Genomic DNA, 13,476 nt, shown 5'->3' with positions numbered 1-13,476 from the left:
TGTGGGAAAAATGAGAGATCTTCAAAGATAGGACCTGACCCCAGGTGAACCAGTTCTTCGCCAAGTTCAAGTCTTCATGTTTGCCTGGTCCTCACCAGATTCCTAATTGACACCCACTCCCTCCAGGTATCCTTCCACTTACTTCTACGAATACTCACCTGCCACACAGGTTCTGAGTGCTTTCCTAACTTGGCTGAGCTCTTGTAGGATGGCTGCGAATGAGGCTTCTTCAGATTGTAGATAGCCACGTTGCCATCATAATAGCCCACGGCCACCAGGTAGGGGTGCTCAACGTGCATGTCGAGGCACATGATGCCACACTCGCTGCTGAAGATATACTCGGGGAAGCTGGGGTTCTTCAAAGTGTACAAAAGCAGCATGCCCCGGTTTTGCTTCATGAAGTCATCTGGGTCAAGAAACCAGCATTTATGAACTGAGGCAAAGAATGAGTTACTATAGACATAGTGAAGTACAGTGGGACAGAGAGCCCTAGACTGGGGGTCAGGAGGCCGGAGATTTAGTCTTGCTTTTGCCAGCCCTCCAGTTCTGTCCTTGAGTAAATCACTCGACCTTTCCCTAGGCTTCAGTTTGCTCAGCTGTCAAAAGGAGATTTGCTTTACCTGCCTACCTCATAGGGCTTGAATAGGATGTTGGAAATGAAAATGCCCTTACAAGTTAAAGATGCCTACCATCAGTTAGGTGGTACAATGGATAGAGCGCCAAGCCTGGAGTCAGGAAAACCTGAGTTCAAATCCTACCTTAGACTCACTAGCTATGTGACCCTGGGCAAGTCACTTAACCCTGTTTGCCTCAGTTTCCTCATCTGTAAAATGAGCTGGAGAAGGAAATGGCAAACCACTCCTGTATCTTTGCCAAGAAAAGCCCAAATGGGGTCATGAGGAGTTGAACACCACTGAAATGACAACAACGACTACCTAAGAGAGTCAGTTATTGGTGGTGGTAGGGAGGATTAGGCATATTTGAGGCTCATCTTCACACACAAACCCAGGCACAGAACTCTGGGTTTGGAGAAATTGTGGGGGTACCTGTTTGTGTGTATGTGGTTATATTCTTATGCTTTTAGAAAGTAAGAGCAGATTGTATGATTTATACACCTAATTCTGCAGGCCCAGTGGCCTGTGACTTTAAATTAATTTCGGGATTGTAATACTCATTCCCATTTTTCACTTGTTTGGTGCATTTATTATTATCTAAAAAAAACCACTACAGAAAATATTTTTTTTAAAGACTTGGTCTGTAATTGTGTTTCCTGTTTTTCTAAGTCCTTAGCGCTCTAAAGATATACCCAGCTAAGGAGAGCTACAAAGTCTGGGTCAGCTTACAATCAAAAGCAGAGAGTCTTCACTCAAAGTTGTCTTTTTTTCCTCAGCAGATGCATGTGGCACCTGCCCAATTTTAGAGAGTTTCTATAGTTGAGGGGAATGGGCATGTATACAAATAACTGAAACGCAAAGCAGAATGTAGTAAAGGGTACGAGAGAGGGACAAAGTGCTCCATGGGGACTGAAGCAGGAATAATCCTCTGCTGGGGGTAGGGAGTTGGGGGAAGGGTGGAACTAGAACCAGAGAGACTTCACTGATGGGGTAAAATTTGGGCAAGGACTTTAATGATGGATAGGATTAGGCAAGTGGCCATGAATTCAAACAGCTAAGTGGTGTAGTAGACAGAACACTGGATCTGGAGTCAGGATAGACTCGAGTTCAAATACAGCCTCGGACACTTTGTGAACCTGGGCAAATCACTTAACTTTGACTCAGTTTCCTCAACTGTAAAATGGGGATAAGAATAGCACCTACTTCCAAGAGGTTTTGTGAGAATGAGATAATATTTGCAAGGTACTTTGCAAACCCTAAAGTGCTATATAATTAATGTTATTACCTATTATTATTTTTACATATGGTGGGGAGGGCATTCCAGGCAGAGGGTACACAAATAAAAACACAGATGTAGGAAAGTATGGAGTATGTTTGGGGAACAGTGAGAAGTCCAATTTGGCTCAAGCTAAACTACCCCCAAACCATTGTTCCAGAGAGAACAATTGGGCTTGGAGAAAGTGTGTGTGTGTGTGTGTGTGTGTGTGTGTGTGTGTGTGTGTGTGTGGTTGGAGAGGAACAGAATTATATGCTTAGGCTTTTAGGAAATGAGGGTCAGACCAGAATGAGTATGACTTTTGAACATTTGTAGGTTAGCCCTGGAGCATTAAGAAAAACGGTGGAAATATAGCTAAAAATGTAGGCAGGAGGCAGATCACAGATGACCTTCAGTGGAAAGCTATGTAGTTTGGATCTTATTCAGTGGCAATGGGACCCAGTGAAGGTCTGTTTGTTTCTTTTAAATAGGGAGATGATATAATCAAAACTCTGCTTTAAGAAGATTAATCTGGCATCAGTGTATAGAACAGATTGAAAGGGGAGATACTGGGAAGTGGCAAGATCAGTTGAGAGATTATTGCTATAGTATAGGTAAAAGACAGAAAGGGCCTGAACAAAGCTAGCAGAGGTAGAAATGGAAAAGAAAGAACAGATAGATGAGAGGTAGAATTGACTGTTTTACAGGGTAACCTCCCCACTTACATGTTGCATTCTAGACACCTTTAGAATAGAAAAATCTACAAGCATTTTTCTTCTGACACAATATGATTCAGAAAGCTACCTATATTTCTCTCCAAAGTTCTCTTTTGAAATACTTTCTTTTTAAAAAATAAATTTGATTGTTAGCTTTTTTTACATCACTGAAATTTCCTCAGAATCCTTTTCTTTCTGCCCTCCCAGGAAGCCACCCCAATGACAATATGTTTCAGGAAAAAGAGAAAGAGAAAATCAAATCGATCAACACATCAAAAAAAGGCTGAAAACATGCGCAATGTACCATATCCATGGACCTCCCAACTCTTCAAAGGAGTCTTCTTATATCTTTATCAAAGTATATTATCATATCTTTTCTTGAAGTCATGCTTGTTCTTTGTAATTTTGTAACATTAACTATTGTGGTCATTCCATTTATATTGTTGTAGTCATACATAATACTTTCTTAGTTCTGCTTACTTCGCTTTGCATCAGATTGTGTAAATCTTCTAATGCTTCTTTATATTCACCATATTTGTCATTTCTTATAGCACAGTAATATTCCATGATATCCACACTATATTTAGCCCTATATTTAGCAATTCCTCAGTTGGTTGGGATCCACTTTATTTCTAATTCTAATTCTTTATTTCTAGTTGTCACATGATAGAAAGTACTACTACAAATATTTTGGTGTGTGTATAGAGATTTTCAATTTTATCACTGACTGACCTTCTTGAGGAATAATCTTAGTACTGGAATCTCTGGGTCAAAGGGTAAAATACTCTTAATTCTTCTGGTAACCATACTGTGAAAGCATTAGACAGGAATCCATTGTTAATATCTGCTAATTTCCCTTTTAACAAGGAAAGTATTCTAGTGTCAGGGGTAGGACCCATTAGGGTAATGGAGAAAGAAAAAGGGAACTGGAATGGCATCAGGGAATAGAAGGCAAAGGGACACAGGGGGATTGTCAGAGGGCATTCTGAATACTGGAAATCTCAAATCTTGTATTCTTTAATCCAGGATTACTGTCTTTAGACTCAAAGAAGCTCTCCAATTAGGGCAAAGTTCAGCCAGCTGGTGGCTCTGCAGTGCTGCTGACAGCCAGCAGGTACCTAGGCTGGTGGGGTGGGATGAAGTGGGATGGCATGGGGTACCTCAAGAGGCTGACAGCCCACCAAATGAAGCAGGCATTTTAAAGCAAAGTTCAACCTAGGACTTGCATAGGTTTGGGAAAGATAAAGGAACAGCAAGATTTGGGGGAAGCCAACATGGCAGACATCAGCAATGGGCATTCTGAGGCAAGGTGGCAAAACTGGAGTCAATTTAGCTGGAGATAACTGACAGATTCCAAGTGGGTCGACAGGCCAGATGCTTCAACACTTCTCTTCTAATGAATGAAGCTCTTTGAAGACTCCCCTGAGATAACTCTACCTTGCTAGGGGAAGGATAAATATGTCTTTTAAAGGGAATCTTCCAAATATGAGTTGGAGGTCAATGGCATATCCTTGGATAGGTGAAGGCAAAGCTCTGGAATGCTATTCTTGCCCCAGGAATGAGTGCATGAGTTCAGGTAGGCTTTCTCAGAGCCTATGGAAAGCATTAGTGTCTGGCTGAGAGCAGAACAGAGTATCCCTTGGACTGAGAAAGGCAAAGACTTGGGTGAAGGTACAGTCCTTCCTAAGGGGAGTCTCAAGAGAGCCAGAAGCAAGGTTTTTACCCTAGACCTTAAAGTATTGCAAAGATTTACAAAGTACCTTTTAGAAATGCAAAGTATGAATATCATTGGTATGAAAAAAGATCCAGTTTTTAAGTGACTGCGGTGGATCATAGATTAAAACTGCTGTAGTCATACTGGTCAAAGTACTGGCTATATTCCACCCCAGGGGTCCTACCCCACTAGGCAAAAATCTGGTTTGCATAAAACTCAGGGGTGTCCTATAATTGGATTTGTGTGTGTATGTATGTGTGTGTGTATACACATGTGTTTTTTCCTTTCAAAGAGATCTCTTTGTAGAAGTGTAAATTACATTCAGACGAGTATAGTAATTATTCATATAATGGTAATAGTATATTAAAAATCATTGTCATATTAAAGAATTAATAAGAAATTTCTGTCTTACATAAGTGAAGGATCATGGGATCATAGAATGTTATAAATTATCTATCCAAGATCCTCATTTTAGAGATGAAGATAATGAGGCATTTGCAAAGAGTGCAAGGGATAAGACTTATCCAGGGTCATACAGGTAGTGAGTTAGCAGAACAAGGCTAGCTTATGATATTAATGCAGCAAACAAGTGCAGATGTAGGTTAAAACTCTACTAAGTTTTTACTGAAGTGAGCCAGAATACTAGGTCTATATGAATGTGTTGTTGGTATCTGTATAAAAGTTAACCATGAAAATCACCAAGTGCCAAGAGAAAAAGGCTGAAGACTGCATAAGAAGGGAGATCCTACCAGGTGAAAACCCTTTCCAGACTTGGACAAAAGAATATCTGAGACAATTAAAGAAAAAGACATTATTGAGCTGAAGATTTCAACTGTCCAGCCCAGTCAAAGACCAGGTGAAAGCCTGAAATGGCAGAAAAGACAAAAAGCAAAAAAAAAAAAAAAAAAGGACAAAAACTTTAGAGGGGGTTGATTGTTGGCGAGTTAGGAGAGCTTCTCTAAGAGATAACATGGACACTTATAATGAAACTAGTCGGGACATTTCAAAAATAATGGGTAGCATGTTTATAGTAAGACACTTTACAAATGATATCTTATTTGATCCTCACAACAACCCCGGGAGATGGGTGCTATTATTCTTCCCATTTTACAGATGAGGAAATTGAGGTAAACAGGTTAAATGATTTTCCCAGGATCACACTGCCCCTAGGAGATACAAAGACGAATAAGGCCTTCTCTCTGCCTTCAAAGAACTTCCCAGGATCACACTGTTCACACTGATTTGAACTCAGGTCTTCCCGACTTCAGATTCACTCACCTAGTTGGCTGTGTGTGTGTGTGTGTGTGTGTGTGTGTGTGTATGTGTAAAAGAGGATTCCTGGTAACGAGGTTCTTGAAGGACAGGATTCTACCATAATTACAACAGAAGCTGCCGTGTGCTTTACAACTCTTCTGTTTCTCTGTGGAGCAGAAGGGTCTGGTTTCCCCTATTCGAGGCCACCCATCTGGTAACTCTGAACTGAGTACAAATGCATGAATGCAAGAGTAAATGACTCTGTATGTGTGTGTGTGATCTGGGTGTCTGTGTGGGTCTGTACTTGACGTGTGTAGGTGTACATTAGGACTGATGGAAAGCCAAAGACTCTTAGTAAATCTCTGAAAAAATCCTAGTTCTGCGTCTGTTGGTGATTTGTCCTAATCTCTCCCTCCTCCAGTCTCGTATATTTAGTAGCACTGTCCAATTTGGGGGCATTGCTGATTTTACATGACCTAATGCCTGGCATCGAAAGTGTACAATCAGAAAGGGGAGGCCTCTGTGAATTAGACCTCTTGGCAGCAGCAGTAGACTAGAGTTAAGGCAAGTCAAGTCAAGTCAAGCCAAGCCAAGTCAACCAGTATAGGCCACCCCCAACTCACAAACAGGCTGTATTCCAAAAGCTAATTTGTAAATCCATTGCTTGGAACCTAGAATGTATTTTCCCATAGAAACAATGTTATAAATGATGCTTACATTTCCAAGCTATCTCAGAAAGGTCCATTTAACCCATAATGTAGCTGAATTATGGTATTAATTACACTCACAGCTACAAGTAGAGTGGGGAGAATGGTGCTTTGACAAAGGGTGCCTGATTTCCAGGGGGCATATGCTCCCCCTCACATCCAGATGTTGGTCCTAAGGCTCATAGTGTCATGCTGCCCTTATCGTCCTCTATCTGTGATGAAACTGCCTTTGTTCCCTCACCCAGGCATCTTTTTCCCAGTAAGGCCTTGTGAAATAAGGTGTCCTCCCTGCTTGTCCCAAGTACTAAAATTGCTAGCTCTAAGTCTGATAACACTAGCCTGAATTGCATAACAAGGTTGAGAGGGGGGGGGGGAGGGGGGGGGAGCTATCAGGAAAGACCACCTTTCTGGGATGCAGAATTGATATTTTAAAAATTTAGTGGAGGAATAGTTTGACTTATCTTTTTGCCACCTCCTTTTCTGTTCACTGTTTTTCTCCTATTTCCTGCTACCTTTTCCATAAGGTATCCAGTGCCTTTATGCCATCTCTAAGCCTTTTGCTCAGATCAGCCTTAGCTTTAAAACTGAACAATAAATTACATACAACTTCTGTCATCCAATCAAATATCCCATTCCCTCAGAGTCCTTTGTCTCTGTAACCTATCAGAAAGAATGCAATACAATGGAACTGATTCATACTAGTGTGGGAAGGACTGACTGATAAGACCTCACCTTACTAGAACTAGTTACATTTTCCAAAGACAAAACCTTGTTATACCAAACTATCTTCTAGCTGCCAGAACTTCAGGCAGTATAAAAAAAAAAAAAATTCAAGGAGGAGGGGGGACAACGCAAAAGCACACCAGCCCTACCTTCTTCTCTCCCTAGCCCCCATCTCTATCCCTGGGGTCAGACTTTTAATTGTTCCGGTTTCTCAGTTTCTTCTCTTTCTCCAATTCCTAACACAGAAGTCCTCTTAAGTTTATGGTTTTGGGTTTTTTCTGGGGGGGCTTTGGAGGGGGGAAGGCAGGGCAACTGGGGTTCATTTAAATGACTTGCCCAAGGTCACACGGCCAGTAAGTGTTAAGTGTCTGAACTCAGGTCCTCCTGACTCCAGGATTGGTGCTCTATTCACTGCAACACCTAGCTGCCCCCATAGTTTTGTTTTTCCATAGTGACTCAAATGTCATCTTTTATCTGATTTATTTTATTTTATTTTTTTATATATTTTTATTATTTTATTTTATTTTTATCTGATTTTTATCTTCTATATATTTTTTTATATTTTTATTATTATTTTATTTTATTTTTATCTGATTTTTATCTTCCCAGGTCCCTCTAGGCACAAGTCGGTTCTCTCTCCTATGTGATCCCCTTGAATTTGCTTTGTAACAGTCATATCCTACATATCACATACTGTTTTGTACTATACTGTTGAGTCTATGCCATATCTTCTTTTCCCCTCCTCCCTCTTCACCCCATTCAACTGTTAAGTTCTTTGAAGGCAGAGAGAAGGCCTTATTCATCTTTGTATCTCCTAGGAGCAGACAGCAGTGTCCAAAACACAGTAAACACTCTAGCTACAACACTGGGCACTCCATGTAGTGAGGGAAAGAAGAACAGGAGTTCCATGTATTTAAGGGCCATCTGTGAGAGGTGTTTGAGCCCATGAATATCGGTTTAACACCTTCAATGCTTCCAGCCTTTTGCTAGATTACACTATTGGGAAGGAAGGAAGGGAAGAAGGCCATGGTCCCTGCCCTTGGGGAGTTTATGTTTTGGTTAAAGAAAGCATATAGGAAGTCAGGAAAATGAGGGGTCAGCATGGATGGGAATTGCTGGGGAATTGTCTGGAGGAGCTGGGATGTAAGACTGTCAACTCAGGTTCCCACTCTAGATTAGTAATGAAGTTAGTGATGACTATAGCCATCTTGAGATCTTGAGATCAGGTCCACCTGCTATGACAGATAGGGGCTCAAAGCAGGCACTTAAATACTTGTTGATGGACTGAAATGAATCCCATATTCCAAAGGACAGGGCCTAACTCCATAAGGAGGCAGCTGTCTGCTCTGTGTTGTGATGGTAAAGGTTCTCAGAAGGTAGTGTGTCCCCAGATTTCTCCCAAATGGCCTATCATTGCTCCTAAATTTCTACCATTAGAGTTTCATGCTCTTGAAGAACCTGCCCTCGGTAGAAATGCAAATTCCCTGGAGAAGAGTAATGAAGACATTTCTATCCAAGGGTAAATGAGTCTATTGGATTCTATTGAAAAGTGGATTTTGAAAGAGGGAAGGTAGAAGACAGAGTGAGACCTTGGGGGAAGGAGAGAAAGCAAAGGGCAAAGGCAGGTCAGGCTGACAGCAGCGAGGGCTCCCCATAGGAGATTTAGGTGGTTAATTTAGAGCCGAGGCTTAGCTCTACTTAAGCATCCCAGAGGCTTCACCAGGCTCTGCATAAAAGTACCATCCGCTTCTCCCCTTGGGCTCAAAGTAATTTAAAGCCTCCCTTGACAGAAGCCTGGCATTACAAAGTCTGGGCTCTGGAGGGCCAAGACCATTGATTGGCCACTTTGAAAAATAGAGCAGAGAAGAGCTATGTGTGCTTCTGATTCCTCTTCCTCCTGCGGCCTGGGGCTGCCCTGCCTTTCACCCACCCAGCTCTAAAAGGCGAGGTATTATTAATCAGGAGCAGCTGGGAAGACCGTTTCTGGGTCAGTTCCAGGAAGCCCTGGCCCGACTCCTCCCGGATGGAAAATACAGGATTCCATCACAGAAACAGACGTCCCCTTTGGGCGCTGGCCGACTGAGAGCTGCTCTGTGTCTTATGGGCTCTGACCTCCAGGATGGTTGCTTTCACTGATGCTTCCTCATGTGAATGTATGGGTGCTCAGCAGAAGAAAGGGCAGTGGTTGGTCCCTTGAGTGGGACTTTGGGAAGGGCAGCCCCCCTGCCCAGCTCAGTAGAGCCTGGGGCTGCTTCCTCCCTCCGGCATCTAGACTGTGAACTACTCATGCCAAAAACCTTTCAGGGCCTAATGGTGCTGCCAGGAGGTGTTGGAGGCCACCAAGAGCTGATGCCTTTTGGCTTTCGGTACTTCCAAGTTGGAGAGCTGTAGTTAGGGATGGATACACTTGCTGCTCCTATGTAGTAATGAGGAAGGTGATTGAGTTAATTATCTTAGTTAGGGCTCACACTTCTCTGAGAACTTCCTAGGGGAATCTCAGAGCAGCTCAGTACCCACCTACCTTGACCGGCCAATGTCCAACCTCCTGGGCAGCTTGCCAGGGACATCCAAGATACTGTGTCCTACCAGCACAACCCGTTTTGCAGAAGTGGCCCCTTTTGCTAGGTACCTTTCCTCCTATTCAGGACTACCCCAGGGGGGAATCTACTGTGCCTGACCAACATTTTGTGTCCATTTCATATGGGCAAGGGAGGAAAGGAGAGAGGGGAGGGAGAAGAACAGAGAGGAAGGGTGAGATCTGTTTGGAAAGGACCATCAGGGAATGGCTTCATATTTAACTAACTCAATCCCCGACCTAGACCTGAGCCCTGGCCCAGAAGGTCAGGAGATGTGAGTCCTGGCTTCTTAGGGCTTCAGTTTCTTCATCTATAAAAGGAGGAGGTTGAATTAGAGACCATTCTAAGGCTCTTTCTAACTCTAAAAAGAAGAACAATTCTATTCTAGCCTCTTTCTCAATATGCTGTTCTTAAAGTGAAAGGTTCTGGGTCCTGGAACACACCTATTATTCTCAGAGGAAGGGACAAAAGCTCAAGGAGAAGGTCACTCTGCCAATCGGCATCCTACATCTGAGTTCTGGTTCCGACTCTCCCAATGAACAAGAAATCCCCTCACCCAGAAATCTCTGCTTTGGCTTGCAGTTTGTGGAAATGACATTTCCCTGCACCTGGGCCACTCGCTGGCCAGGGGAGCAGTACTCACAAGGCATTCCGTCTTCACTCGTCTTTTCTTTGGCTCTCTTATTGCATAGCTTCCTTGGAGATGGCTAGCATACTCTGGGACATAGAATCATAGACCATTATAATCCAAAGGAACCTTAGAAATAATTTTAATCCACCCTTTTATTTTGCAGAGGAGGAAACTGAGGTCCAAAGTTGACTCATCATAGTAGAGTAGAAGGACCCCTGGACTAGGAACTAGAAAACCTGGGTCTAAAAACCTGACTCATATACCTATGTTCAATGGGACAAATCACCCAACTTCTTTGGACTTCAATGTCCACATCTGTAAAATGATGGGGTTGAATGATATGATCTCTAAGGTACTTTTTAGCTCTATGATGCTATAAGCTGTACTTGGTCTGGGGATGTGAGAGAGACATTCCTGGGAAAGGAGAAAGAAAACTGACCAGCATACCATGGTCTGGAGATTCAGAGACAAGAGCCCTGATAATTGCATTTGGGGTTTATTCCCCAAATTACTGCTTGTGAAGTGGGATCGCAATTTAGGGTCAGGAAACAATCCATCAGAAAGCCGGGGTCTCCTAATTCTTCTTCATCAGCCTCCCCCTCCCCCCACCTAAAAAAACACACCCCTACACATGCTCTGTCCCAGCTGGCAAAGCAGACCCTGGCCGAGCGAACTGGGAACTGGGGATGAGATGTCGTGTAAACATTGTGCAAGTGTTTGGTCACTGGGCGCTGTGGAGAGGGAATAATTGCCAGAGCGCTAGAGAGGCCAGCACACGTGGCTTCCATGTCCTTAAATGTTACACGGCGCTTGTCCTCCTTATTCACCCTCAACACCCCCAGCGTCCCTCCCAATAACTGTGGATCAAGCTCCCTTTTCTCTTCCCCAGTTGGGAACCCACGTGGCCCTGCTGGAGGCCGATCTATGTGTAGGTAAGATCAGCTCTGGGGTTAAGTCCCGGGACCCCTCCCCAAGCCCCTGGAGCACTCGCTAAATACCAATCAGGAATGATTGATTCCAGATGACCAGTGCCAAACCCAGACGGGCGGGCCACTGAACTTGCAGACAGGACAACAGATGGTCCCAACACCTCACTGCAAGAATCCCCAGGAGCAGTGAGCATTCAACTCTTCCAATAGGGGTGGAGGGAAAGCAGGACTGAGACAGAGTGGAATTAGGAAATGTGGACCTATGGTCACTTTGAGAAGGCTGAGGATAAAGCTGGATAAAGAGATAAAGAATGACTGATACCCAAGGGTGCAGGAATGGGGGGAGGGAGCATACTCTTTTGTAATCCAGTGCATTCCTGAAAATAGCTCCTAATACACAAGATACTGAGCTAATCTCCACCCACTCCAAGGTATTTGCCAGGAATTCCTTCCCTTGAACCACTTATGAGTGAGATCTCTGTGTATAATTAAGAATCAAAGCCACACAACAGAAAGGGAAATGAATTCAAGCCAGTGACAAGTCTGTAATACTGCAGGAGTGGTTGTTATGGCTGTGTAATCTGTCAGAAAATCATTTTGTGGTGGGGTTGTTTTTGGCTGGAAATACCTTCTAATCTCCTGTGTTCCTGTCCCCGGCTGGGGAAAGGGAGCTGGCTGCCAAAGAAGGAAAACTTTCTTCGGCTTATGTATCACCGTGGAGCTCAGCTCAGCTCAGCTCAGCTCAGCCCAGCCCAGCTCAGCCCAGCTCAGCCCAGCCTTACGGCTTCCAGTTCTCAGGCTGGGGATCTGAGGGCCCTATAGAGTCTCTCTGGATGGAATGGAGCTCTCATCTGCAAAGGAGATCTGGCTGAGTAGTCACAGAATGACATTAAACCCAGAATTCTATTTCCAGCGTATCCTGGGGGCCTTTGGGTCATTCAGTTACCATTTCAGGGTCCCAGTTTCTCCATTTGGGAGAGAATATAATGTCTAGGCTCTCTGTTCATTGGTCATCGTTCTGAAGAGAAAGGGTTGTCACAGTCTGGGCAAGTAATTTCATGCAGATACCAATGATAGCAATTATGGTGATAACAATAAACAAGAAGGTCTTTTCCTTCTATAGCGCCTTAAAGTTTACAAACAACTTTCCTCATAACAGCCCTGGAGCTGAGTAGGACAAGTGGCATTAGCTCTGTTTTACAATTGGGCTAATTGAAGTTCAGCGAGTTTGTGACTTGACCAAGGTCACATAGATGGTCAGTGGAAGGGCAGGATTAGATCATCGTTCTTCAGACCCTAAAGGGCTACATAATATGCTCTTTCCAACAGAATTCCCCTCCCCACCAAGAACACAGAGATCTTACCCCCTTCCTGATGTTTTATACCAGTCACTAGGCAGGCCAAGGGCGGAACCAAGGGAGAGTGTAGAGAATATTGTATAATGGGAGGGATATTACTGCAAAGCTCCTCATGACCATAATTTTTTTCCACTCCATTTTACCTTCTCATATTCCCTCCTCCTTCTCTTATGGTGCCTGCCTGGTCTGAAATCCCTATATTAGAGTAATTTCTACAGATTAGAGAACAACATCCTGGGAGATGTATTTTCCAGAAGGCCCCTATGAAAATGTACATTGTGTGGGAGTGAAAGTAACTCCTTAGGCCCCTCCCTCTGCATGTTGAAATGAATCAGTGGTACAGGCCAGGGAGTCCCAGCTTTCTTATTTAATGGCTGTAAGACCTTGAATAAGTCTTTGTACCTTTCTGAGCCTCAGTATCTCCAATTTTAAAATGGGCATAATGCTAGTTGTACTAGTTTCCTCACAGAGTTGCCATGAGCCACAGAGGAAATGATGTATGGAAAGCATCAGGTGGATCGTCGCCGTCCATACCTGCATGGCAAATTGTAACTTTGCCGGGCAGAGTCATGGGCTCGTGGGGTCATGGACCGGGCCTTGAAGGTCATCTAGTCTGACCCTTTTGTTATGCAGAGGTTCAGAGTCTTGCCCAGAATCACACAGGGAGGTGTCAGGGGCAAAATAGAATCTAAGTCTTCTTGACTCCCAGTCCAGCTCTCTATCCACTATGCCATGGAGATGGATCATAGGGAGAGGCAGAAGGAGGGGATGGGAGTGACATGGGAGCAGGGGGAGCAAGAGAGCATGTTAACAGGGTGCAGGCTATCATGGGGTAGGCTCAAAGTCAAGTCAGCGAGTGGCTCCCAGGGCCATTGTTGGGCCCTAGGGATGGCCTGGCAGGGCAAGCTTTCTTCCCCTGTTTTTTTTTTTCTGCCCCTCTCTTTCCTATTCCCCTTCTCTATTCAATTCTGCCGAGCTTCCACATCCGTTCTCCTACTC

The 13,476-nt window shown here is 43.8% G+C and overlaps 1 protein-coding gene across 1 annotated transcript in view; it reads right to left on the bottom strand.

The window, feature by feature from the left end:
* Positions 1 to 13,476, bottom strand: part of DNAI1 (dynein axonemal intermediate chain 1) — a 265,252-nt gene that overhangs the window by 75,365 nt on the left and 176,411 nt on the right. The window contains exon 13 of the mRNA XM_069101915.1: positions 159 to 406. Within this exon, the coding sequence (XP_068958016.1) occupies positions 159 to 406 (248 nt within the window). The remainder of the gene's footprint in view (positions 1 to 158; positions 407 to 13,476) is intronic.

Source organism: Petaurus breviceps, unplaced genomic scaffold (assembly GCF_028583685.1).
Source record: "Petaurus breviceps papuanus isolate PSGF00001 unplaced genomic scaffold, PetGlider_PUasm1.0 520, whole genome shotgun sequence".
Classification (NCBI taxonomy): Eukaryota; Metazoa; Chordata; class Mammalia; order Diprotodontia; family Petauridae; genus Petaurus; species Petaurus breviceps.
The sequence above is the reverse complement of the archived record's forward strand: the minus strand, read 5'-3'. Positions and strand labels throughout refer to the sequence as shown.